Below are 26,083 nucleotides of genomic sequence, written 5' to 3' on the forward strand. Positions count from 1 at the left end.
GCAAAGAGGCAGCTTACCTGGAGGGGAGGTGGGTTCCCAGTGGGACCCAGCCACGATCCATACAGTCGCTCCGAAAACACTTCCCCCACATCGGACTACAGACAGAGAGCATTTCTGGTGGAACGCTTGTCAGTGGAATCGGAGACCTGGCACATAGGAGGTGCTCAATAAACATTTGAGGAATTGATGAAACCATACGGGTCATTGGTTTCAGAGGTTTCCAGAGTGGCCAGGCTAGAGAGTTTGACAAATAGAAAAGCTGCAGCCCTGGCTGGTTGTTGCTCAAGGCTGTTGGCCCAAACACTGAAAGGTCGTGAGTTTGAGTCCAGGTCAAGGGCACTTACCTGAGTTTCAGTGGGAAAAATATCCTCGGGGGAGGATTAACAAAAAAAATCCGATATACTAAAAGCCAAATATGCTGTGTCCGGTTGTCTAGTCGGCCATTCAGCCAATCAAAGCATAATATGCTAATGATATGCTAAGGATTGCTATGACGTGCACTGACCACCAGGGGGCAGATGCTCTGTCCAGTAGGTTAGCTTGCTGCTGGGGTTGGGCTGATCAGGACTGAGTGAGATGGGCCAGACATGCCCTGGAGCCCTCCCGGGGTCCCTTCCCGGCTGGCCAACCTCCTGCGTCCCACCCCAGCCCCGATTGTGCACCGGAGGGGTCCCTCGGCCTGGCCTGCGACCTCTCAAAATCCGGGCTGAGGGACCCTCTCCCCCCCTTCCCCAATGCATGAATTTCATGCACCGGGCCTTTAGTTTATTTATTTTTTTTTAATAAAATAAAATCTTCAGGCTGCCTCTATAGAAATGGGAATTCACTAGGTCGGGGTGGGGCCTGATCGTTTGTATTTTTAAACCCCATGGGTTTGGGAGCCACTGATGTAGTCCATAGTCTTTTATCTGAAGTCCAGGGAGGTGAAGGGACTTGCCCATAGCAAATTGTGGCTCTGCTGGGGTGAGAGCCCAGATCTCTCTTCTGGTTAGGGGGACTGGGCAGGGACATTTTCCAGGAGTTGCCTCTGTCAGCTCCCTCCTCTGGGGCTCGTTCTCTGATGAGGAGGTTTGTCAAAACTAGCCTGGAACCCTTCCCGTGAGCCCCAGCCCCCTCCCCACTGCTGCCATGGGAGGGCAGGTGTCCCTGGGGAGGCGGGCCAGTGGGAACAGCTTGGACAGCTGAACTCTGCTCCTGCAGGTGTTCAGCTCAGAGCGGCTGCAGGACAAGAAGAAATGGGTCCAGGCCCAGGGCGCCTGTCGGGAGTTGGGGGCCCGGCTGCTGAGCCTGGCCAGCTATGAGGAGGAGCACTTTGTGGCCAACATGCTCAACAAGATCTTCGGGTACTGAGCCTGGGGTGGTGGCGTGCGTGTGTGTGTGTGTGTGTGTGTGTGTGTGTGTGTGACTCTGGTTTTGCAAAGGAGGGTGAAGGCTACTCCAGTGAGGCCTGTGTGAGGGCTTGGAGTGACCTGTGTATCTGCTGCTATTGCCAGGATCGTCTCTCCCCCTCCAGGGGCCCTGGTTCCCCTGGAATCGGAGGCCTGGTGTTGCCCACCAGTGTCACCGTGCCTGCAACACCCGCCTCCCCAGACTTACAAACTTTTACACAAGTAACTAACTGCCCTCCCTCACCCTCCTCCATTGCAAAACCTTGTTCGAGCCGATCCAAGTTGAATGTTTTCCCCCCACCCTACACCATTCCATAATAACACACCCTCCTCAACAAAAAGCTTTTCCTGAAAGACAGGAGGAGAAAGGCTACAGAAGTGAGCATTTACCCAGGGATGTTCCTCTAGGACCTCATCTCTGTCCTGCGGGCTCTGGCATCCTATGACACACACACACAGCACCTGTCATCCCCTTAGCACCGGGGACAACCCAGAGGGGTCCAGGCTCCCCGAGATCCAGGGCTATTTCCTCGTGGCAAACATCATGGTTACATTATTTCACTAGTAATTAGAATAGCTCGTATGTACCGCTTCTCACCAGACACCAGGTACCATGCTAAACGGTCAGTCCTCCCAGCAACCCTAGGAAGTAGGTGCTATCATTGGCCCTGTGGGCTGACGGGTTGGGTTGGTCCCCCAGCTGGTCCATGGGTGAACCAGGCCTAGAATCCAGGTTCACCTGATTCCAGAGCCCCAGGTCTGTCCATCCCATCCACTTCCTAAACTCCCTCCAGCGAAAACCTTCGGTCTTGTTGGCAGAGCAAGCCCCACCCAAAGGGAAGCCAGGGAAGGGAGCCAGGCCACCCACCACCCCATGAGCTGGGTGCGGGGTCCACTGTGGGCCCCCCTTTCCCCAGGAGGGTGAAGCCTAGTGGAGAGGCCCCAGGCCCCGGGGACTAACCAGCCCAGAGCTGCCAGGGGCAGGGGACTTGCTTGTCACTTACTTCTCTCTCTCCAATCTCTTCTGTCCCACCCCCTGGGCTGTGCTGAAGGGAATCTGAGCCCGAGATCCACGAGCAGCACTGGTTCTGGATCGGCCTGAACCGTCGGGACCCCAGTGGGGGCCAGAGCTGGCGCTGGAGCGACGGCCTTGGGGTGAGGAGGCCTGATGGGGTGGGCGGGGCCTAATGGTGGGCGGGGTTGTCGTGGGCGTGGTCTTTTGGGGGCGGGGGCGGGTCCTGGAGATGGGTGAGAGTTGTCAGAGGTAAGGTCTCTACCTTGGGCTGGAAGGAAGGTAAGGGAAAGGGCCGGTGGGGGCGTGCAGCCCGGGTTGGGGGTTCCCAGCTCAGTCCAGGTCTCTTGTTCGTCTGTTCTGGGGACGGGGGCAGCTTGCGCCTCGTGCCTCAGGGCCCTCTCCCACTCTGACCCCCGTCTTCAGTTCTCTTATCACAATTTTGACCGGAGCCGGCACGACGATGACGACATCCGGGGCTGTGCAGTGCTCGACCTGGCCTCCCTGCAGTGGGTGGCCTTGCAGTGCGAGACGCAGCTGGACTGGATCTGCAAGATCCCTCGAGGTGGAGTGGGGTGGCTCTGGGGGCCTGGGCGTGGGGCGAAGGGCGGCAGGCCGGGGATCCCAGGGCGGGTCTCCTGTTCCTGCAGCGTCTCTGTCTACGTTGTCCCTGTAGGCTCGGAAGTGCGGGAGCCTGACGGCAGCTCTCAAGGTGAGGCCTCCCCTGTGCATACACCCCCCCACCACCACCCCCCGACCACCACCACCCCAGAGCAGTCCAGAAAGGGGAAGGGTCATCACCTCCAGGGTAGGGTCTGGCTGGGACAGAATTGAAGAGAGTTAGGGGCTCCAACCAAGAGATAGGGCACCCTCAGCTCCCTTGGTCCGGGTCTGCTGGACTCACAGGCCCGCCTGCCCTGGCTCTGCCCTGGACCCACCTTGTCCTCCAAGGCCTGGCAGGCAGCTCCAGCCTGGCCACCACTCCCACGCTGGCATTGCCCCTGCAGGCCGGCGGGAATGGCTGCGCTTCCAGGAGGCCGAGTACAAGTTCTTCGAGCACCACTCGACGTGGATTCAGGCACAGCGCATCTGCACGTGGTTCCGTGCCGAGCTGGCCTCCGTGCACAGCCAGGCCGAGCTGGACTTCCTGGGACACAACCTGCAGAAGGTGGGCACGCAAGAGAGCAGGGGGAGAAGCGGGCACACGGGCGGGCCGGGGAAGGGCAGGGCTGGCAGCCGAAGAGGCCCTGCAACCCTAACTTGCCCACCCGGCTTCCTTAGTTCTCCCGGGGCCAGGAGCAGCACTGGTGGATCGGCCTGCACACCTCAGAGAGCGATGGGCGCTTCAGGTAGGGGGCAGGTGGACGGGGGGCAGGCAGGGGGCGGCAGGTGTGGGAGAGGGCGCTTGCATGGATGGCTAGCCTCGACCCCAGGCTGGAGGTAGGGATGCTGCACAACACAGACACAGATAGGCCTGGATCTGAATTTAGATCTGCCCCTCGATGGCTGTGTGACCTCGAGCAAGTGACTTAACCTTTCTGGGCTTCAGTGTTCTCATCTGAATATGAAAATAACGAGGTATTAGAAATAAGGTATGTGAAGGCCTTAGGACAGCATCCAGCACATTGTTGGGCACTAAGTCATGGCAGCTGGAGTCACTCGTGAATGAATACCCCTCAGGACGTGGGCAAGAACATAATGACGGCCCGAAGGGGCCTCTTCATCTGCAGGGCCCACCTCCGTGTGAAGGACCAGGAGCACACACGTGTCAGCACGCCGTTGCCCTTGGAGCCCTGCTCGGGGATTCTGAGACGCCTCCAGTTAGAGAAATCAGTGCCCCAGGCGGGCCGGGCCTCATCCGGAGGCACCAGGTCCTTTGGTCCCCAGCTGCACTGAGCACTGGAGTCCCACTTCTCAGCCTATAGATGAGCTCCTAACACTGCTCAGCCTATAGATGAGCCCCTTCTTCCATGGCCTTCATTGTTGCCTACGGGGGAGGGGAGGCCTGGGCCAGTGCTGGAGTCACCCCTGCGTGGTGCCATTGCAGGTGGACAGATGGTTCCATTATAAACTTCATCTCCTGGGCACCTGGCAAGCCTCGGCCCATCGGCAAGGAAAAGAAGTGTGTGTACATGACTGCCAGCCGAGGTGAGGGCGAGGTGGGGCAGAGAGGGTGCGGAAGCTGAGGAGAGGGTCGATGTTGGGGGCAGTAAGGTGAGCCTGGGCAGTCAGTGGTCATCGGTCTCTTCTCTTCTTTGTTCCCACAGCTCAGGAAGGGCTAGGACCAGAGCGGGGAGGGCCTGTCCTCATGGTTCCACCGCCACCGAGAACTTGAGTTCAGAGTTGGGCACAGGGACCTGAGCCCCAGCTCAGCCTCCTCAGGGCATGAGAGGAGGGTGCTGCCAGCCCTGAGTTGGGGGGGTTGACTGCTCTCTCCTCCCCTTTCTGCAGAGGACTGGGGGGACCAGAGGTGCCTGACAGCCTTGCCCTATGTCTGCAAGCGCAGCAACAAAACCAGAGAGACACAGCCCCTCGACCTGCCACCCACGGTCCGGGGGGGCTGCCCCTCTGGCTGGAGCCAGTTCCTCAACAAGGTAGGAGGTTGGGGGGGCACACAAGGGAGTCAGGGGAGAGGACGTGACTATGAGAAGCCCTCGCCTCAGGAGTCCTGGCCCTTGGCAACATCAACATCATGGCCTCTTGCCAGTGCCCACCAGCCTCTCCTGGGCCCCACAGCCAGGGCTAGACTCCTTGGAAAATGACTCACGTAGTAGCACCTCCAGACCCATCAGTAGATAAGGTTGTCCAAATCGTTTGGTGAGTTTTGTAGATCAGCAGTCGTTAAACTTTATTTTTTTATTAAAGATTTTTAATTGATTTTTACTGAGAGAGGGAGAGAGAGAAACATTGATGTGGGAGCAAAACATTGATCAACTACCTCCTACATACTTTTTTTTTTTTTTGGGGGGGGGGAGGGGAAGGTGGGGTCAGCGGGGAGGCACAGAGAGCTCCCCGCCGCCCCCCAGTTCGGCCCCCTGGGCCACCCCGTCCCCACTCCTACATACTTTTAAGCACACAACCCAGGCATGTGCCCTCACTGGAAATTGAACCATTAACCCTCCAGTGCACAGGTTGATGCCCGACCAACTGAGCCACATGGGCCAGGGCTTGTTAAACATTTTAATATATTAGGAAAACAAAATACTGAACATAAAGTTTGTGTGTACATTATATATACACATATATATACATATACATACACATACATATATATACATACACATACATATATATGTGTGTGTGTCTACAAAAGATATATATATATTTACCTCCATGCTAATATGACTAATATATATATGAAAATATGCATGAGAATATACAGCATGAGCTAAAGATTTAAATACAGTATTTTTAAGTTTTTAACTTTTTCTGTATTAGTAGTATAAAAAAATTGTGCTCACTCAAAAATCATCAATCATAATCACTATTAATATTTAAATAATTATAAAGAGCACAGTGGCTGAATGTTCCTCATTTAAAAACATCTTGGTCTGACACTTTGTGATTCATGACTCACAGGTCTTGTTTGAAGTTCAGATTTTTTCCAAACATGATTTTAATGGTTGTTACTGATTAAAACATTGCCTCACAAAAGACAACTAGATCAAAGTGAAAAATGTTCATCCATCACTGGCTGGGCTTTCTAAGCAATTCTCTCCATTTTTCAGTCCTTCTGCCCCTATTAAACAATCTGCCTCATAAACTAATCAGAAAATCTGATCAAGTTGTTTTTGTTTGTTTGTTTTTAATTTTAATTAATTTTTATTTTTATTGATTTTTTACAGAGAGGAAGAGAGAGGGATAGAGAGTTAGAAACATCGATGAGAGAGAAACATCGATCAGCTGCCTCTTGTACACCCCCTACTGGGGATGTGCCCGCAACCAAGGTACATGCCCTTGACCGGAATCGAACCTGGGACCCTTGAGTCCGCAGGCCGACGCTCTATCCACTGAGCCAAACCGGTTTCGGCTGTTTTTAATTTTTTAAAATACATTTTTATTGATTTCAGAGAGGAAGGGAGAGGGAGAGAGAGATAGAAACGTCAATGATGGGAGAGAATCATTGACTGGCTGCCTACTGCATGCCCCACACTAGGGATTGAACCTGCATCCCCGGGCATGTGCCCTGACCAGGAATCAAACCTGTGACCTCCTGGCTCATGGGTTGATGCTCACACGGGCTGGGCCTTTTTTTTTTTAATGGTTGACAATTAGATGTCCCCCTCCACCCAGCCCCCTACCCACCGCAGGCCTTCAGTGCACTATTGTCTGTGCCATGGGCTATGCATATATGCATAGAAGTTCTTTGGTTAATCTCTTCCTGCTCCCCCACTCTGCTTCCCTCTGAGATCTGTCAGCCTGTTCCATGCTTCCATGTCTCTGGACCTATTTTGTTCATCAGTTTATTTTGTTCATTAGATTCCACATATGAGTGAGATCATGTGATCTTTGTCGTTCTCTAACTGGCTTATTTAGCTTAGTATAATAATCTCAAAATACTCCCTTTAGAGTGTGAATTTCTTTCTAAAAGTGGTTCTGTTTGCACACGGGGCTGATCGGTCAGACCTGATTAGACCTTCATTGTTTTCACTGGCGGCTAAAAGGAGCTTATCACAGGAAGAGAAGGTCACCATTTCCTTGTTTGTGCTGGCATCATCAGCACAAGCTTCAGCCCACACTTCTTTGTAGGATATTGTAGACCACTTGGCCTGACTGTGAGGATTAGGTCAGGTAACCTTAGGTAATATAATCCATAAATCTGTGTCATACATTGGAGTACAGCCAGACTCTTAGTATCATGGAGCTCTTCCTCTCAGAATACTCAAGCAAATATTATTCCTTTTCTATTTAAAAAAAAAAAAAAAAAAGTAAGGCATGTGCATTATTAAGACTTTGGAAAATACAGAAAGAAAATAAAACTCACCCACACTCTCCAGAGCGAACCACCGTCAGTATTTGTTACTCCCCTTCCTGCCTTTTCCCACGTAACTGAGTTCATATTAAATAACGCAATTTCCTGGCCAGCCTTCCCCCCCTCCGTGTTGTATTTTGAGCATTTTCCCATGTCGTTACATTTTTCCAAAAATTATTCTGATGGCTTCTTCCACCTCATCTGAAACAAAATATATCTTGCATATATTCTTTCTCCATCGCACCTCCTCTGAGCAGGAAGTTACTGTAAATCATTTAGTTTCGAAGACATAGTCTTCACTTGATGAAGATTTCCCACACGGGGGTTCCTTTCACCTTATGGAAGGAAGGCGGGTGGGGAAAGAGGAACATGAAATTACAAGAGTTAGAAGCTGCTGCCTCACAAAGGCCATTCAAAAATACAGATAAAAGGATCCCGTAGACAATCATGTGTGTTCAAAGTTGGGCAAGCTAACAGATTTCAGACAACGCTTCCGAAGGTGTTGAGCGAAAAGCGAGATGGAGCTGTCCATCCGCCCAGGGCGTGGTTCTCATAGGTAGTGGGGTGTTGGTGGCCTGAAGAAGTCCTCCCCACTCACACTTCCCCAGGGTGTGGGCAAGTGCAAGTGATCTGCTGTGCTGGGTTCAGAGGGTGCTCAAGCCTTGTTCAAGGGGACCCAAGTGTCCTGGTTCTGAGAGCCCCCAAGCCTCCCCAGGGTCTACTGCTGAGGGGGACATGGTGGAGTTCCTGGGTGGGTGGGACAGGGAGGTGGAGCTGGACATCACGCCTCCCCTTCCTCCCCCAGTGTTTCCGAATCCAGGGCCAGGACCCCCAGGACCGGGTGAAGTGGTCAGAGGCACAGTTCTCCTGCGAACAGCAAGAGGCCCAACTGCTCACCATTGCAAACCCCTTAGAGCAAGGTAGGGCCAGCCCCCTGGGGAGCCCCCAGTGTCCTCTGACACAGTCCCCAGAAATGGCTAGTGCCGAGCGAGCAGGGGGCCGCCCTGTCGCTCACAACTCTCTCTTCTGGGGGACTGTAGCATTCATCACAGCCAGCCTGTTCAATGTGACTTTTGACCTTTGGATTGGCCTCCATGCCTCGCAGAAGGACTTCCAGTGGGTGGAGCAAGAGCCTCTACTGTATGCCAACTGGGCGCCAGGGGAGCCCTCTGGCCCTAACCCTGCCCCCAGTGGCAACATACCGGTGAGGAAGCCTCCCCACTCTCCTTTGCCACCCAGCCCTGCCCCGCTGCCCTAGCTTGCCTTCACTCCCCGGGTCCCCCCTCTTCCAGCTCTTTGCTGATAGTGCCTTTTGGGGGCAGTGGCACAAGGTGGAGGCAGCTGCTGGGGCTCCCCTGAGCAGCTCCTTCCCCCCAGACCAGCTGTGCGGTGGTGCTGCACAGCCCCTCCTCCCACTTCACTGGCCGCTGGGATGATCGGAGCTGCACGGAGGAGACACACGGCTTCATCTGCCAGAAGGGCACAGGTATGTGTGACCAGTGAACCCCAGCACCGGGCTAGGCGCTCTGGGCCATGCCAGGAGGAATAAAGCATGGTTCCTGACCTCACCCCCAGAGTCTTGTATCTGCTGGGGAAGCTGATGGGCAGAAAGGCCCAATGCCAATCAGAGGGAAAGGCAGGTCTCGGGGGGAAGGTTTGGGGTATGAGAGGCTGACCAGGAAAAACGAGACACCAGGCATCGGTGGTGTCGAGCACCCTGAGGGTCTGTCTGAGGCGCCTGCAGCTCCATGCGTGGGTTCCTCTGCCCTGGGCTCCTGGGGTAGGGACAGGTGAAGGCTCTAGCTTGCTCCCCGGTTCATTAGCAAGAATATATCCTGAATCATAACCGTGACTAACACTCACTGTGCCCAGTGGAGACCTGGTCTCTGCCTGATACCTGTGGCTCCCCCAGCCTCGTGCCTGGGAATGGGGTAAGGGAGGCAGAGCCCGGCCTGAGCCCCGTCTCCTTCCCTGTAGACCCCTTGCTGAGCCCATCCCCAGCAGCATCACCCCCTGCCCCGGGCACTGAGCTCTCCTACCTCAACGGCACCTTCCGGCTGCTGCAGAAGCCACTGAGCTGGCATGATGCCCTCCTGCTGTGTGAGAGCTACAACACCAGCCTGGCTCACGTGCTTGACCCCTACACCCAGGCCTTCCTCACACAGGCCGCCCGAGGGCTGCGCACTCCAATCTGGATCGGGCTGGCCAGTGAAGAGGTCAGCTACCCAGACTCCCCTGATTGCCCTCCTATCCCTTCCGAACCCCTTGCCTTCCTTGCCCCCACCTCCTTGGCTGGTCCCCTTCCTCCCGCCCTGATGGCCCCCTCCTGCCCAGGGTTCCCGGCGGTACTCCTGGGTCTCGGAGGAGCCACTGAGCTATGTGGGCTGGCAGGACAGGGAGCCCCAACATATAGGGGGCTGTGCCTACGTGGATGTGGATGGGGCCTGGCACACGACCAGCTGTGAAACCAAGTTGCAGGGGGCTGTGTGCGGAGTTAACAGTGGTGAGTGCCCACCTGCTAGGGTGGAGGGAGTGGGTAAGACGTGGGCCGTTTGGGGAGGACTCTGGGCCACTTCCTCAGCCCTGCACTCCCCCAGGGCCTCCTCCCCGAAGAACAAACTACCACGGCAGCTGTCCCCAGGACCTGGCCGAGTCTTCGTGGATTCCCTTCCGGGAGCACTGTTACTCCTTCCACTTGGAGCTGAAGCTGGGCCACAAGGAGGCGCTGCAGCGCTGCCAGCGAGGTGGGCAGGGCAGGCTAGAGCCCGTGGGTCTTTCCAGTGGTGACCCCTTTCGTGGACACTCAGACCCCATGGACGCAGTCTCCACGCTACACCCTTCCCCTAGGCCCCCCCACACAAGTGCCCGTCACATTCCCATAGACAGACCATAGTGCCATTACATGTATGCACCCCTCCCTGCTGTGCACACATGAATGCAGGGACCCCACACCATCCTCTCCTCGGCCTGCCAGAGGGGGCGGGGGCCTCGGGGGGCTCTGCTACCCGGGGTGGGGGGGCTGCACCTGGCCTGACGTGGACCTCGCTTGTGTCCAGTGGGTGGGACGGTCCTGTCCATTCGGGATGAGATGGAGAACGTGTTTGTCTGGGAGCACCTGCAGAATTCTGAGGACCAGAGTCGGGGCGCCTGGCTAGGCATGAACTTCAACCCCAAAGGTGGGTACCCAGTGTGGGGGTTGGGGAGGGGAAGGCCTCTGGCTACGGGGGAGATGCCCTTCACCAGGGCTGGGTGGGGGTGAGGACTTGTGGGAGGGAGAATGGGACTAGAACAGGCTTGCTCTCTCCCACCTGCTCCTGCTCTACCTTGTCTGTCCTCCCCGCACCCCCTCAGTGCCTTCTTTCCCACAGGAGGCACCCTGGTCTGGCAGGACAACACAGTTGTGAACTACTCCAACTGGGGGCCCCCTGGCCTGGGCCCCAGCATGCTGAGCCACAACAGCTGCTACTGGATCCAGAGCAGCAGCGGGCAGTGGCGGCCTGGCGCCTGCACCAACATCACCATGGGCGTTGTCTGCAAGCTCCCTCGAGGTGAGCGCCCTGGCAGGCACGCCGCTCAGCCTCCTCCCACCCCCTCGAAGCTGGCAGAGGTGGGGCCGGGGGCAGGAGAACACAGTGCAGGGGAAGGCATGAACAGACAGGCCCGGGGCCGCCGGGACCCTCCCCTGGGGTAAATGGGTCTGTAGGAAGGACTGGCTCTTGCACAAATTTCCAAGCTAGACAGCAAACGCCTCGCTTTGTAATGGTTCAGGGCACGGACAGGGTTCAAGCCCCGGGCAGACCACTTACCGACTCTGAGACCTTGGGCAAGTTACTTAAACTCTGTGGCCTCAGTTCCCTCTTATGTAAAATGGGGATAATAGCAGAACCTACAAGATTAAACGAGCTAATAAAGCGTCAGGCACTCAGCGGGGCTCTACCTGTTCGTTTCTTCTTCTGACGACCACTACTTCCACTAACTGGCCCTCCCTCTTCCCCGCAGCCCAGGAGAGCAGCTTCGCCCCATCAGGTGAGTGGAAGGCAGGGCTGGGGCTCTTCTTCCCCTCGATCCGGGCGGCGGGCGGCGGCGGGCGGCGGGGCAGGGCTGCCCGCCGGTGGCGGTGCTTCTTGACCCAGTGGGTGTCGGTCCTGCCACAGCAGCGCTCCCAGAGAACCCGGCGGCCCTGGTGGTGGTGCTGATGGCCGTGCTGCTGCTCCTGGCCCTGGTGACCGCGGCCCTGATCCTCTACCGGAGGCGACAGAGTGTGGAGCGTGGGGCCTTTGAGGGTGCCCGCTACAGCCGCAGCAGCGCCTCCGGCCCCGGCGAGGCCACTGAGAAGAACATTCTGGTGTCTGACATGGAAATGAACGAGCAGCAGGAGTAGAGCCCAGGGTGTGGGCAGGCCCCGGGCAGGAGGAGCTGGGTCAGCTGGGCCGCCCCCCACCAGCTACCAGTGCAGATGGCCTATGGAGGGATGTTCTTGGGAGCTGCTGTTGGGGGCTGGGGCTGGGCAGAGCCTGGGCTGGTGGGGTCCCTCCCTCCCACGAGGGCTGGGCTGAGACCTGGCTGAGTGCACGTGGTGTCTCCCTTTTTGGGGGTCCTAGGGTCTAAGGTCTAATCACCTGGGCTTGTGCCTCCATGGTAACCAGAGGCAGGAGGGAAGCCTCTTTATTCCCAGGCGCCCCCCCCACCCCCCACCCCGCTGGGCCTGCTGACCAAGCCCCAGAACCCTCGCATCGCAGAGCCGGAGGAGCCTCCGCTGAGCCCTCAGCCAGCCTCTGTCGCTTCTTTCCTTCCCACCTGGCAGCCCCAGCTCTGAGCCCCTTGCCCCGGTCCCTCTCCCTGCTTCTCACCCAGCCCTTCCTTCTGAGCCAGGGTCCTGGGGTTTGGGGAGTCTTCTTGCTCTTAGTGGGGGGTCAATTTGAGGGGGTCCGAGCATCCATTACTCCTGTGCCTGCTGGAGTGGCCTTGGGGTGTGGCAGGGGTGGCCTGGGTCTGGCCTGCGGACCAGGGCTCCACTGTGGTGTCAGCTGGACTGGAGACAGGACCAGGGAGAGATGCTCAACCTCCTGGGGCGCCTGGGCCAGGCTGGGCTGTCATCTCCTGCCGGTTGGGGGAGGGCTCTGTAAAGTCCCCGAAGAGTCCCCCGTGGGGACCAAAATACTAGTAAGTTCCTCTCATGTTTCCAACTCCTGGCTCTGGTTTGGAGAGAGAGGAGGGGTTGGCGGAGCCTGGGATGGCTCCGGGGCGCCCTCTCGTGGGGCCCAGAGGAACAGCACCCTTGCTCCTGGAGTGGCCCAGGCCGGGAGCCCACTCAGTGCCTTTCCAAGAGGCCGAACCCCACCCCACGGCGGAGTGTACGGCCAGTCCCCGTGCCGCAGCGCGGGACAATGTGAACATGGACTCAAAGGCTTGGTCCTTTTTTTTGTAGTTTTTAAAATGTGCCGTTATTGTCAAAAAAGAAAAAGGAAAATAAGAAAAGCACACAAATAAAACACCTGTAAGAGGCTTGAGAGAGGGGTTCCTGCCTTGTCCTGTCGTGGGCCTTGTTCCTCATATCGCTTACGAGATAAATGGCATTCTTGAGCTGGCAGCGTGCGTTATTTCTGCAGTACACCATCTTGCTTCTACCTCTGGGCCCCACAGGGACACCCTCATTCTGGTCTCTTCTTCCCGGATCTTGCCTTCTGGGGCCTGTTCCCCCTTCTCTCTCTGTTCCTGGGGAGGTGTGAGGTGTGAGGTGTGTGTGTGTGTGTGTGTGTGTGTGTGTGTGTGTGTGTGTGAGAGAGAGAGAGAGAGAGAGAGGGTGGGGGAAGTTCGGGCAACTTAACCTTCAACAGGTGTAAATGGGAGAACAGGACTCACCTCCTAGGGCTGTGTCAGGGCATTGGAAGATTCAGTGAGGCCAGCTGTGCAAAGCAGTTAGCGCCTGGAGCCCGAGCTCATGGAGTCAGTGCCCCATACATGTCAGCTGTTCCTGATATTTCTGGGCTGTGGCTCCCAGGGCAGCATTTGAGGTGCCCGGGCCAGCCCTGGGCGGGGGCTCCACACCACCCACCTCCCAGGGCGGCCTCTGAGCTTCGGGGAAGCGCACACTTGTCCTTGGGAGCCTGGGCTCTGAAACCACCCAGAGGCGGGACCGCCCCCCTACCCCCACCTTCACTCACCCAGAGGATACCTGAGCGGAGATACAGCACGGAACAGAGAGACGACAAAGGATGGCCAACTGTGCCAGGTCAGCCGGGTGCCGTGAGGAGGGCTGACGCGGGGCACGGGACGGGGTGCTAGTTTGGACACAGGTTGGGGCGGGTTTTGCCAGAGGTAGGTGAGGGAGTGAGCGGTGCGATCCTGTCGGCCCGGTCCAGGCACTAGGATCTGCAAGTGCCCGTGGCCCTGTTGTGGGAGTCCTTGGTGCTTCAGGGGACCAGCAGGAGGCCAGGCTGGCGGGAGCTTGAGGAAGGGGAGTGGGGGGCAGGGAGGTCGGTGAGACCCAGTTGCCCAGCGGTAGAGTGTGTGGGTATTGGTTTAAGTACATGGTCGGCAAACTGCGGCTCGCGAGCCACAGGCGGCTCTTTGGCCCCTTGAGTGTGGCTCTTCCACAAAATACCAGGGCCTGGGCGAGTCTATTTTGAGAAGTGGTGTTAGAAGAAGTTTAAGTTTAAAAAATTTGGCTCTCAAAAGAAATTTCAATCGTACTGTTGATATTTGGCTCTGTTGACTAATGAGTTTGCCGACCACTGGGTTAAGTAGAGTGGAAAGTCAGTGGGAACGGCTAATCTGATTGACCTTTGAAGAAGGTGGTTTGGCTCGTCACTACAGTGGTGGACATGTGTGTGTGTGTGTGTGTGTGTGTGTGTGTTATCTTGTTTGTGATTTTTTAAAACAAGCGATAGGGTCACATGGTTCAAAGCCTAATGACATATAGAGGATACATGTTGCGAAGGCTCATCCTGTCCTCTTCCCGCCGGGCTCCGGGCTCCACTTCCTGAGCCAGAGCCCCAGCGGGGCCTGGGAGCTGCTTTCCCGAGTCGGAGGCTGAGGTCAAATCCAAGGCCCTCCTCCAGGGTCCTGCGCAGCCCCAGCAGGGGCAACAGGACTCGGGAACGGGAGGGAGCCCCAATCCCGGGGGGCGGGGGCTGGGGGCCCATAAGGATGGATCCCCTTCACCCTGAAGTGATTCCCTCTCCAAACTCCGCAACAGCTTCCTTTTGGGTTCAGTGCCCTGTGGGTCGTGGGCCCCAGCCCAGCTGCAGGGGAGTCCCCTGGGGCAGCAGCCCTTGCCCTGGGAGAGGAGAAAAGCTGAGGGGTGACGGCAGGATCACGGCTCTGGGGTGGCAGGGGCAGCTGAGGAAGTGAGGACCCAGATGCCCTGTGCTGCCTGCAGGCCGTGGTTGGTTGAGTGACCAGAGGTTTATTTTTATATTTTGTTGATCTTAGAGGGAGGGAGGGAGGAACACCTTTTGGGGTACAAGACAGCACTCCGGCCAACTGAGCCACACCAGCCAGGGCAAGTGTCCAGAGGTTTAACCTCCTCTCCCTCCCCCCCTGAAATACCTGTCCTCACTCCTCTCTCCTTTGCTGGTGGCTGAAGTCCTTGCCAGAGCCCTGCCCCGACCCACAAGCATTTCGGACAGTGTCATGGGTCTTGGGCCCCCACAGACCTTGTTCTAAGCCTCCTTGCTGGCTTCCCTGCTGCCAGAGGAGAGGAAGGGCAGGGGGAAGGCTCTGGGCCCGGCCTTGGCCTCTGGCTGCAGGATAGCCCTGTCCTAGTAGAGCACATGGCAGAGCGTCCTTTCTGTCTGCTCATTCCAGTTCACTGGGCTCTAAACAACCCGTCCACATGCCATCTCTGCTGGGAGGGGGATGCCCTGAGACCCATCCCCGTGGGCCCCAGGCAAAGGGCACTGTATGCCAGGCACTGAGCCCAGCCTTGCCTGGCAGGACTGAACCGGCCCAGCTCTGGCCACCTGGACGCTCAGTGACGGCTCACAGAATCCATGAATGAATGGGAGGGTGGTGTCAGGCCTTTCACAACCTCTTCTTGTCGGGGCAGAGATGCCTCCTCCCAGGTGTCCTGGCAGAGCTGGCCTGGCCCAGTGGGCAGCGCTGTGAGGCCGCAGGGGTGAGGAGCCGGCCAGCCACACCATATGGCTCTCCTGGCACGGAGCTGCCCAAGCCCTGCCAAGCCGCCTGGAGCACTAGGGCTGAGTCTGCTGCTGGGACGAGGTGAAGATTTTATCTGGAGGGAGGCCCCCCGAAAAGAAGGCAGGAAGGAGGAGGGAAAGAGAAGGGAGTCGGGGTAAATGAGGAGAGGCGGCCAGGGGACCGGCGTCAGGTCCGAGGGCCCAGATGTTCAGGCCTGGCCTGATGCTCTTCATCTTGGGGGCCTGGGCTGCCAGGAGCCCCGGGAAAAGGCTGGCTTCGGGCTTGAGCTGCAGATTTCAGTCCCTCCTTGTCCGGAAGAGCAGGCGAAAGGAAAGGACTTGAAGCGGACTTGGTGCTGGTGCAAATAAACGGACGGTCTTCCGATATCGGGCCATGGCAGGACTTCAGCGTTAGCCCTTAAAGGGAATTCTGGGCGATGGAGGTTATCTTATCTCGTCGAGCTGGCATCCCTCTGAGTTCTGAGTTGTTACGGAGTGGCAGGGTTTGTGGTATGTCCCTGCTGGCTAATACAGAGAGGCCCTTCTGCCTCTCTCCGGGGCTTGGGAAACTTGGGACGTTGTCTTTCCTCTCCCTGGGGCTGCAGGGGATTCAGAATGCCGCCTCAGACATGCCATTCCCCCACGATAATGATAATATAATCAAAATGGTTATCAGGTCGTTACCACTGCTGCCCTGTTCTGACTGCTTACCATGAATGAACTCACCTCATCTTCTCAACACACCCCGAGGTAGGTGCTAGGACCCTTTTTACAGAAGAGGAACTGAGGCACAGAGAGACGAACTTGCCCTGCCACCGCCCCTCCACCCTCCCTGTACTCTGGAGAACGTTGGGGGTGGGCAGTGGGTACTGGGGAGCCCCCCCCTTGCGATCTTGCAGTCAGTCTCTGAGACTCAAGGACTTTGTCTCAACCTGTCATCTCTGCGGAAGCCTTCAGAAGCCTCTTTTGAGTTGAAGGGCCAAGAATGATCTCTTTCCTTTTGTTCTACGGCTTCCCTTCCAAGGCCGCCTCAGGCTTCCCCAGCCAACCCGAAGCAGAGCACTCCTGCCAACCCCCTTGTCAGCCGAAAGGGCGGAAAGCGAAGATGAGCATTCCCAGACCCCAAATTCAGCGTGCACATTGTCTTTACTTCGCTCACCACCATGATCCAAATGCTTAATTATGTCCAATTTTATTCTAAGGGTGGGTGACATCCTTATGAGCTCGCTTAGGCTTTTCTGATCCCTTGGACACGTGATAACAGATGCACAAAATAAATCCAGGTAAAGCACAGCCTCTCAGACACGGTTCCATGCTCTGGCAGCTTGCTGCTGAGATGCTGGGTGCAGTTCCCAGGGGAGGCGCTAGGTGGGGCCATGCTCACTGCTTCTATAAGGGCTCATGGCAGAACAAATACGGAACACTATTTTCGCTTTTTGACTTTTTTCCTAAAAGTGAAAAAAAACTTCAGATTTTCTTTGGTTATCGAACACAGATACTAGTGTAGCTTTTTCCATGGAAGCGAAGTGGCGGAAAATGAACTTTCAAAAAGCGGGGGGCGGGGGTACTTATATCAGGGTAGCCTGGGCTGGAATCATGGGGGTTAAAGTCCAGAATGCACAGAGATGAGGTGGGAGGTTGGTTGATATATAGACATGTACACTCTTGGATATTTTAAAGTTCCCATTTATCCCCTTAACGGGAGTGTGCTCTCTCCTCCTCCTGCCATCAGCTCCTCTGGGCCCCACTTCCCTCAGCTCACCAGTGTGGGTTGGTGGCTTTTGGTAGCTGCCTCCTGTCTGTGTGTGGACCCTTGGCTCCCTGACCTGAACATGGGGCCCCCTGACTCCCCTGCCCAATGACCCCACTCTAGCCAGATGCTCCTGTGTGTGCTCCCCACTTCCTCCTGCCCCCACCTCTTTGCTTGCCGGGGTTCCACCATTCTTCAAGGCCCTTTCTGCTATGCATCCCCGACTTCTGGAGCTGGTTAAGGATGCTACCCTCTCAGGTGGTCCAGAAGGATGGCCTTGGCCAACAGACTGACTTACACCTTGTAAATTTGGGCGTGTCACTCCCTGGAGCTTAGATGTTGTGAGGATTAATTTTATGTGTCAAGTCAACTGGGCTTAAGGGATGCCCAGATAGTGGGTAAAACATTGTTTCTGAGTATGTTCCGGGAAGAGGTTAGCCTTTGAATCGGTAGACTGTATAAAGAATATTGCCTTCCTAGTGTGGGTGGACACCATTCAACCCTTTGAGGGCCTGAGTGAATGAAAAGATTGAGGGCAAATTCTCTCTGTGCTGGAGCTGGGCCATCCATCTTCTCCTGCCCTCGAACATCCACGCTCCTGGTTCTTAGACCTTCAGACGTAGACGTGGACACAGGCCATCGGTCCTCCTGGTCCTCAGGCCTTTGGGTTTGAACTGAAACGACATCACCAGCTTTCCTGGGTCTCAGCTTACAGACGGCAGGTGGTGGGACTTCTCAGCCTCCGTAATTGTGCGAGCCAATCCTCCTAATACATCTCTTTCTATCTATCTGTTTAAATCCTATTGGTTCTGCTTCTCTGAAGAATCCTAATACAGGTTTTCCTCCCATGTGACATGAGGTTAATGATGCCTGCCTCTCGGGGTTGTTGTGAAGATTAAAGAAAAATGTTTATCACCTGCCCGAGTCCTCGCCAGCTGTCTTCAGTCAGTCTCCATCCCTGGTCCCAACCCCCATGACCACTGCTCTTTCTGTCTCTACAGTTTTGCCTTTTCTAGAAATTGCATGTAAATAGAACCATATGCTGTGTAGTCTTTCGTGTCTGGCTTATTTCACCTAGCATAATATTTTTGCATTTATCAGTAGTTTGTGCCCACCATCTTTTATTTTTTGACCCCTCCCGCCTCTCTCTCTCTCTCTCCCTCTCTCTCTCACACACACACATAAACACACACACACACACACACACACACACACACACACACACACACACACACACACACAATGTTCTCATGAGCCTTCTCTGACCTTTTTTCATCCCGTCTGATCTGGTCTTGGGGCCCTAAGATGTAACTAGGAGAGAAGAGTGGAGTCCACACACCAATCAGGTCCTAACCAGCCCCCGGGGGTGCAGGGTGTGTCGCCCCTCCAGGTGGTGGTGATGGGGAGCAAGGAGAAGTGGAGGTGGGGAGGGGGCTGTGGCTGTGCTCCCCTCTCCTCCCAGTCGGAGGCCCCGAAGCCTTTGTCCAATGAGACTGAAATAAGCTTAAAACCAAGTTGGGTAAATTAAGTCCGTTTACTGAATACGCACCTCGATTCCACTCGGGGTGGAGGCCTGAACAGGTGCCCTCAGCAGAGGGACCCCAGGCCGCTGGGCCTGTCAGGGCTGTTGGGTCCTTTGGGGCTTCTGGGCTGAGGGGCAGCAGTGGGTGCTCAGCAAGGCCAGGCTGCGTGGCCTGTGCTGTCTGGTTCTGGGCTGGTGGCTGTTGCTGTCCGTAGACGCTCAAGCCAGATCCCGAGAAGGGAGTGGCAGAAGGTAAAAACGGTAACTGCGGACACAGGGTCTCAGTTTCAGTAAAGAGGAGGAGGGAGGCAGGCACCTGGGGACACAGGAAGGGCGGCTGGGGGAGAGGTCTCCGCCGAGCTCCAGGGCCAGCTCCTTGCTAGGTGACCCGGCTGTTGCCTTCATAAATGCCGTTTTCATTTCCATCTCCCAACTCGGAATCTGGAAAGCAAGAAGATCTCTCAGGCTGCAGAGCCACAGCAGACTGCGGGATCTGCTGTGGAGGGGCATGCCATTGCTGCCCCTCCTGCCCCCACCCCAGCCCCAGTGGCCAGCCACACACGTGCTGCAGTGCCTGGAACAGTGTGGGGAACAGAGACGGCAGTCGGGGGCTGGGAAATTCCTAGACTTCCCACTGGGCTTCCCACCAGGCCAGGCAGCTGGACTGTAAGCCCCTCAACAAAAGCATCTTACTCATCTTCGGATCCCCACGGGGCCTGGTGCTGCGAATGTTTGCCGGATGAATGGCTGGAGGAGGCTCTCGGGATAGTGCCCCCACATGAACCCTCACTTCCTTAACTTGTCAGGAAAGTGCGGGGGGGGGGGGGGGGATTGGCCTAGGTTGTAAAGAAGCCTTTCAGGGATCAAGTGGCTGAAAGCAGAGGGCCATGTGATGGGAGGGAAGACAGAGAAGCGGTGGGATGGCAGTGGGGTCTGAGTGAGGAGATGGGATGGGGGAGGGGGCTCTTTCTTCTTGGGGGAAACTCTTGTTCTCAATACATTTCTTTTCCCATTGGCTTGAGTGCGTGCCCCCTGACTGTTTGGGAACAGTTTCTGACTGTGGAAGAAGGACAGGAGTAGGAGCAATTGACACCCTCCGATCCCTACCTGGACCCTCTCAGCTTCTACCTCCGCCCCAGGAGGCCCCAGCCCCACAAGCTGCCCCTGTTTCCTCGCTCGCCCTGTTCTCTTCCCCAGAGTTGCCTTGACTTGTGCAAATGGGGAGGGGCCCTGGCGCAGCCTGTGGCCTGAAGGCCTCGTGCCTGCTCCCGTTCACACCTGGATTGATAGCTGCGGGAAGCACTGTTCCCCTCCCTGGCCTTGGGCTTGGCTGTGGTGGCAGTCATTTGTGCCAGCGGGGAAGCACTTGCCAGGGCGGCCGGGTCACCGACAGGTGTGACAGGCTGTCAGATCTGGGCACACCCACCCAGGGACTCTCCCCAGCTGCCCTTACCTCTGTGCCACCTGCGCCATGTATGTGTGGCTTCGGTTACCAGGTGCAGGGGCGGGGTGCCTGGTGAGAAGGTTGGCATGGGCACCACAGAGCCAACCAAGAGGCTGGCATCTCTGTGCCACCTAGTGGGCCCTGAGGTTTGGCCTTTTCTCCTCCTTGTTTTCCTGCACTGAGCTAGGGCAGCAGCAGGTCACAGCTGTGACTCCGCTCTGGCAGCCCATCTGAACCAAGTGCTGCCAACCAGGTGAGGCATGCCGGGCTGCTGGGGACCCAAGGGGAGTGCGGCCCGCGGGAGGGTGGAAGGCAGGCGGCTCTGCCTCTGGCCGCCCGGGCTCCTTTCTGGATCATGGCTCTGGCGGGAAGCCAGGCAAGGGCAGCACCTGACCAGGTGCCAAGGCTCTCCTCCACCTCAGCGGTGCCTGCCGGCCTCTGGTGTGTGCGCGGGGCCGGGGCCGGGGCCGGTGCAGAGGACCTAGATCCACGTTTCCACGGAGAACTGGCTGCCCCCACACTGGGGCTGGTGCGGGGGAGGATGCGGGTCCTAGAGCTGGTCCCAGATTCCTCAAGTAGGATGGCAAGTGGCATCTCTCTAGAGCAAGGCGGGAGGGCAGCGCCGCAGCCAGGGCACTTGCAGGGAGGGGTCCCAGGGTCCCCTCCGTGGAGACCCCTTTTTAAGCATCACCCCAGGGATGCCCTCCTCTTGCCCTTCAGAGACGCCAGTCTCCCCTGGGCCCGGTGTGTCCCTTCCCCAGCTCCGTGGGGGAAAAGGTTTCGTCCTCCCGGCCTCCCCGAGCAGGAGGGCGGCAGCGGCCCATGCTGGGCGCTAGGGGGCGCCCCTGCCCAGCCGAACCCACCCGGGCGCGCCCGGCTGCAGCAGGTCTCCCCGAACCGGGAAGAGGCGCGGGCGCCGCCGGGGAGGGGCGCAGCCGGGCGCGGCGCCGAGACCCTGCCCGGAGCCTCGGGCCCCGAGTCGTCTCCGGCGCCCCACGCCGGCTCGCTGTCGCGCCCTTTCCGGAGCTGGGGCTCTCGCCAAAAGCCGCCATCAGGACCAGCGAGACGCGGCGCTGGGGCGTTTTCCGAGACAGGGGGTGTGTGCGCCCGCGACACAAAGGTCTCTTCTCGACCCCACCGCTCCCTTCCCGCTCGCTCCCAGCCGGCTCCCGGAGGGGGAGCCACCGGGGCGGGGCGGGGCGGCCCTGCAGCAGTGCTGGGTGGCGGGGTGGCCGCCGGAGTGGCCCCGGAGGGCACCGCGGTCGCGCCCAGGACTAGGACTCTATGGGCTCCTTTTGTGAACGGAGGGTAGGCCCCCTCCCACCCCCCACCCCCACCCGCGTCTCTGAAAATGCGCCCCCCCCCCCCCCCCTACACCCCGGTTCTCAGAGGAGCGTGCCCTCAACAGTCAACTGGGTTGTCCAGAGTCATCGTCTGGGCCTCACCCTGTGCAGTTGTGAGCTGGTTCAGCTTCTCCTCCAGGCAGGTCTGTGGGGGGTTCCCAAAAGCATCCCCCTGACCAGCTGCGCCCCGACCACCAGGGGCTCGCCCTTGGGCCTGGGCCTGGGCCTGGGCCTGACCCGAGTCTCCGGGAGGGGCCCAGGAATCTACTTTCGGTAAGTCCCCAGGTGATTCTGATGGCAAAGCCAGTGTGGGGTTCACTGTCCTAAACCTTTTAGGGCAGGCAGCGGTAACATTTCTCCCTGGAATAGCCTCTGGCGACCGAATTGTCACATTCTCCCCCCACTCTCTGCCCCCCAGTTCACTGTAATGTTTCTTCTCCCTGCAAGTCCTCCTGCTTTCATTAGCCACACCTTCTCCCACGGGGTTTCCTGAGATCCTGAGCCTGTGTGAAGACAGGTTTGCCTCCTGGGAGGGACCTTTTTCAGGAGGCCTGGTTCAGCCTCTGAGTCCAGCAGACCCACTTGATTGGGCCGAATGGTGAGGAAATCCAATAAAAAGCCACCAGCTTGTGACTGAGTGTGGTCCCTTCCGGTAATGGCTAAAGAGCCCCCTTCCGGGGTTTGGAAGATAACCTGAGAGGCTGGAGAATTCCAGCAAAGGAAAAAGGAAAAGGGAAAATCCTGCGGCGCGTCATCCTACCCCCGACAACACCGTCTCCCCCTTTCCTTGCTTTCAGGGTGAGCTGGAATCCTTATCCGCTCTGGGTCAGTGCTCGGACTTGCCTTGATGACTTGCTGCTGCTAGTTTCCCAAGCTCAGCTCGGTGGGGTTATGTTTGCCTCTGGGTGGTGGCCATTACTTCCTTCCTCAGTATTAGGTTCAACACAGTGACAGAAAAAGTAAATTAGCAAACACCCTCAAAATGGCAGGACTGACCCCAAAACCTACTTTCATTTTCTTCCGGCCTGGGTCGTGGGAAATTTCTTGACAACTATGAGAAAGAAGACAGTGAAAAATGAATTGTCTTTCCAGGGCAACTGTGAGCAGCTGTGTCATTCCCTAGACTCGGGGATGTTCTGGGAACGCTCTACCGTCACCTTAAAGGGGCAGAGAAAATGCGCCGAGGTGCCTGGAGCATGCTGACCTTCAGCGCGCAGGCCTCAGCCTGGCCCTAAGGACGGCCGCAGCATAACCCAGGTCACCTGTGTTCTAACTTCGGCAGTGTGAGCCGGCTTGCTTCCTCTCTGCAATCGATCTGAATAGCGAAATCCCATTCTGATGGTCCGAATCCCATTTTCAGGCCGTGGGGGTGAAGGCCTTGCTAATTGGCCACTTGCCTCACCACTGGCTTTTAAACAATCGCTTGTATTCTCTGCCCCGGCAGGAAGCAGCAGGCCCATCAAGGCCTTGGGCTCCCTCTTTGTTCTGACTTTATGGCATTTTGTGCCACAATGAGAAACACTGTGTACTCCGTGGGAGCCCATTGTGCCAGGCGGTGAGGATGTGGGATCCTGCGGAAGGCTGGTGCTCTTCCCCCAGGAGAAGAGGGGGTTTTGTGACAGGCTCGAGGACAAAACAAGGGGTGCCAGACACTGTTGCTGGGGCAACAGGCTGCCCAGTGTGGAGGCAGCCTTGGCCTCTGGGGCGCCTCTCACCCACAGGCCAGGAAGGGGGCGAGAGGAGGATGGAATTTCTCATAGAGGGCAGCCCCAGTTACTTGGTAAATTATACATCAGGGCTGTGTTAACCGGCCTCATCCTGTCTCGAGACTCTGTGCCAGGTGATCACATCTATCTCAGCCAGCGCTCACACTCCACCAGGAAAAGCCATCTTGGTGCGTGTGGGCCGAGGGCCGGCCTCCCGTATTTTGGGTAGATCTGGTCCTTCGAGGCCAGAGTTTTGGTTTTGTAGAAATGGTATGAATGGGGAGGGCTTAGGGAAAGTCCACCCAGCCTCACACATAAATGGATCAGTGGGATTTGAAAGCTACTTCAAATCTCTACCTGCCTCCCAGGTCAGCCGCTGCACTCCCGCCCCCTCCCCTCCAGTTTCTTCAGGTGAAAGTTTTCCTGCAGGTGCAGTGTTAACACAGCACACCTGGGGCAGGAGACAAAGGCGGGCCTCACTCCGGCAGAGCGCTGCAATGATGGAGGGCCCGGGGTCCCTCTGCCCTTTGCCTTTTGCCTTTCAGCACACTGACTGGGGTTCTCTATTGTTTTATGTAGTTTAGTGAGTTAGGCCCCTAAGGGATATAGAGGAGCTGCCATGGGCAGGCAGGGAGAGAAATTCAGGGTATGGGTACATTTCATGGGGGGGGGGGGGGAGGAGCATGGTAGAGATAAGACCTATGGCTATAAGGACACCCGGGACAAGGGGGCTTGCGGGGGGGGGTGGGGTGGGCAGGTCCTGAATAATGGAGTGCCCTATGTGGGTGCTGAAAGGAAGAGAGGACAGGGAAGGCAAGTCTGTTCAGCTTCACCTCGCAGGCCAGCTTTGTGTCCCCCTCAGATTAAAGGGTGAGCCAAGTGGGGTCAAGTGAGGCTGGTGCGTCTAGTGTCCTCGTGCTGGGCACTTGCACAGAACACCATTCAGTGCGTCCTTCAGCCCATATGTACCTCCCTCTGTGCCCACCAAGCCTGCACTTCCCATTTCCAGTGCTCCCCACGTGGGCCCCTTGCCCTGTAACAGTGCAACAGCCACCCAGCTGGTTCCGTCCCTCTCCAGCCCGCCCTCCTCGTGGCTGCTCCAGTTACCTCTCAAAAATGCAAACCTCTTGGCCTGCCAAACGCAGCTAGAAATCCTTGAGCGGCCTTCTAGAGCCTAACACAAACCCATCACATCCTGCTCTCTGCCAAGCTCACTTCCTGCCAGCCTTGGCCACACTCAATTCCTTGACTTTCCCAAACACGCAAGACTTTTCAGGTCTCTGAGCCTTTGCATTTCTTTCTCCACAGAATGCCCTTTCCCTCCCCGCCCACCTTTGTCCACCTGCTAAATTCTTCAAGATTCAGTGCAATCATCACCTCCTCAGCTGATCAGTGGATGAGAGCAATAATGGAAGGAGCTTGGCTAGCAGGCTCTCAAAGCAGCGGGAAGACTGATGGCCAAGAGTACAACCTACTCAGATTAAAAGCAATGTCCTGGAGGTGTTGGCTAGTGTCCCTGAGGACCCTGCCTGGAGAGCCGGTCCTGGAGGAGTGGAAGGAGGGGGTGAGAACGGTGGCTCCTCACGTCACCTAACTTTGCTCTGTTTCCCCCCATCTGGCTCAATCTTCTGTTGTAATACAAGGCACGTTGTTGATATTCTTGTTACATGTCTATTTTCTCTTTAGACTCTGAGTCCTTTATAATCATCTTTTTATTCCCAGAATCTAGTTTAGAACCTGGTACATAGTAGGCACACAGAAACATCTTTAAACAGATATCTATTCCTTGAAGTTGGATGTTTCTTTACCAGAATACCTTTCTCTCCACAAATTTGTACTATCTCCAAAACGTAACTCAAGACTCGCTTCCTGGAAGAAGTGAGGTTCTGGTTCATTAATTCATTGTTTGAGCATCAAAGGTTATTGAGCACCTATCCTGTGCCAGGCATTGTCTAGGCACTGGAGGACTGCAGGGGTCAAAAGAGAGAAGGGTTCCATGCCCCCGTTGCCAATGAAACGTCCCACCTCCACCCCACAAGACCATGTCTTTGTTTGACGGTCAGTTAGCACCGGTGGAATCAATCGATGCTCCTGGCATCCATAGTGTCTGGGGCATGGTCAGCGGTAAAATAGGATTCAGTGTGTGCCAGCATCACGAGAGGAGTAGAAGGCTGGGCTTTGTCTTCAGATAGCGCACAACCTCACTGGAGAGACAAATTGGCTGTTTGTGGGATCATTGGAAACCCCAGTCAGGGGACACCTGGTGTTGTCAATATCACTGCCTCTGGGAATTCACCGGGTCTGCCAGTTCTCTTGACCAAGTGTGACTTTCCAATTATTTCCCCGATTTATAAATATGGTATTTTCTGTTTTAAAAATTTCAACTTGATCATAAGCTCCTTAAAAAAGGGGACATCAAGACATCATGTCTAGTAGGTGGCCAGGTCCCCACTGATACAGGCCGGGGCACGAATGAATGAATGAATGAATGAGTGAATGAATGAGTGAATGATTGATTATCACCACTGACAGGCATTCATCACTGGACACCTTCGTGAGACACAGCCAAGAAACCCGGTGTGAATGGGTTCTCCAGTTTGGTAGGTACAGGACAGGGAAGGAGGGCTCACTCCTTACGTAGTGCCTCTCTTTTGCTAAATGTTACCCACAGATTCTGGGCATTTTCTACAAGAAAATACCGAGACTCGAGTCCGGAAGCATGAATTTGACCTTGCCTTCCTACTTCCATTTGTGTACCTCTTAACTGGTCATTTGTACCGGTGATTGCTCGGTGGTTTAGTGGGT

The 26,083-nt window shown here is 56.5% G+C and overlaps 2 protein-coding genes across 6 annotated transcripts in view; one reads left to right on the plus strand and one right to left on the minus strand.

Moving 5' to 3' along the window:
• MRC2 (mannose receptor C type 2) overlaps positions 1-12,955 on the plus strand; it is a 57,152-nt gene extending 44,197 nt beyond the window's left edge. Inside the window, exons 13-30 of one of the 2 annotated variants that reach the window (XM_008149450.3) lie at positions 1,201-1,343; positions 2,441-2,543; positions 2,827-2,965; positions 3,077-3,112; positions 3,408-3,568; positions 3,682-3,749; positions 4,448-4,548; positions 4,852-4,994; positions 8,178-8,292; positions 8,413-8,576; positions 8,750-8,858; positions 9,350-9,588; positions 9,707-9,875; positions 9,970-10,116; positions 10,429-10,548; positions 10,741-10,920; positions 11,372-11,398; positions 11,527-12,955. In XM_008149450.3, coding sequence (XP_008147672.2) covers positions 1,201-1,343; positions 2,441-2,543; positions 2,827-2,965; positions 3,077-3,112; positions 3,408-3,568; positions 3,682-3,749; positions 4,448-4,548; positions 4,852-4,994; positions 8,178-8,292; positions 8,413-8,576; positions 8,750-8,858; positions 9,350-9,588; positions 9,707-9,875; positions 9,970-10,116; positions 10,429-10,548; positions 10,741-10,920; positions 11,372-11,398; positions 11,527-11,753 — 2,391 coding nt within the window. In that variant the 3' untranslated portion in view covers positions 11,754-12,955. The remainder of the gene's footprint in view (positions 1-1,200; positions 1,344-2,440; positions 2,544-2,826; positions 2,966-3,076; positions 3,113-3,407; positions 3,569-3,681; positions 3,750-4,447; positions 4,549-4,851; positions 4,995-8,177; positions 8,293-8,412; positions 8,577-8,749; positions 8,859-9,349; positions 9,589-9,706; positions 9,876-9,969; positions 10,117-10,428; positions 10,549-10,740; positions 10,921-11,371; positions 11,399-11,526) is intronic. The other variant, XM_054709424.1, reaches the window with a different exon arrangement.
• A 5,823-nt stretch (positions 12,956-18,778) lies between these two features.
• MARCHF10 (membrane associated ring-CH-type finger 10) overlaps positions 18,779-26,083 on the minus strand; it is an 81,907-nt gene continuing 74,602 nt past the window's right edge. For 3 of the 4 annotated variants that reach the window (XM_028157443.2, XM_028157442.2, XM_028157441.2), the window contains exons 10-11: positions 22,569-22,623; positions 18,779-19,226 (exon numbers count right to left, since the gene is read on the minus strand). In XM_028157443.2, coding sequence (XP_028013244.2) covers positions 19,165-19,226; positions 22,569-22,623 — 117 coding nt within the window. In that variant the 3' untranslated portion in view covers positions 18,779-19,164. The remainder of the gene's footprint in view (positions 19,227-22,568; positions 22,624-26,083) is intronic. The other variant, XM_008149566.3, reaches the window with a different exon arrangement.

Source organism: Eptesicus fuscus, chromosome 20 (genome assembly GCF_027574615.1).
Source record: "Eptesicus fuscus isolate TK198812 chromosome 20, DD_ASM_mEF_20220401, whole genome shotgun sequence".
NCBI classification, from domain to species: Eukaryota; Metazoa; Chordata; class Mammalia; order Chiroptera; family Vespertilionidae; genus Eptesicus; species Eptesicus fuscus.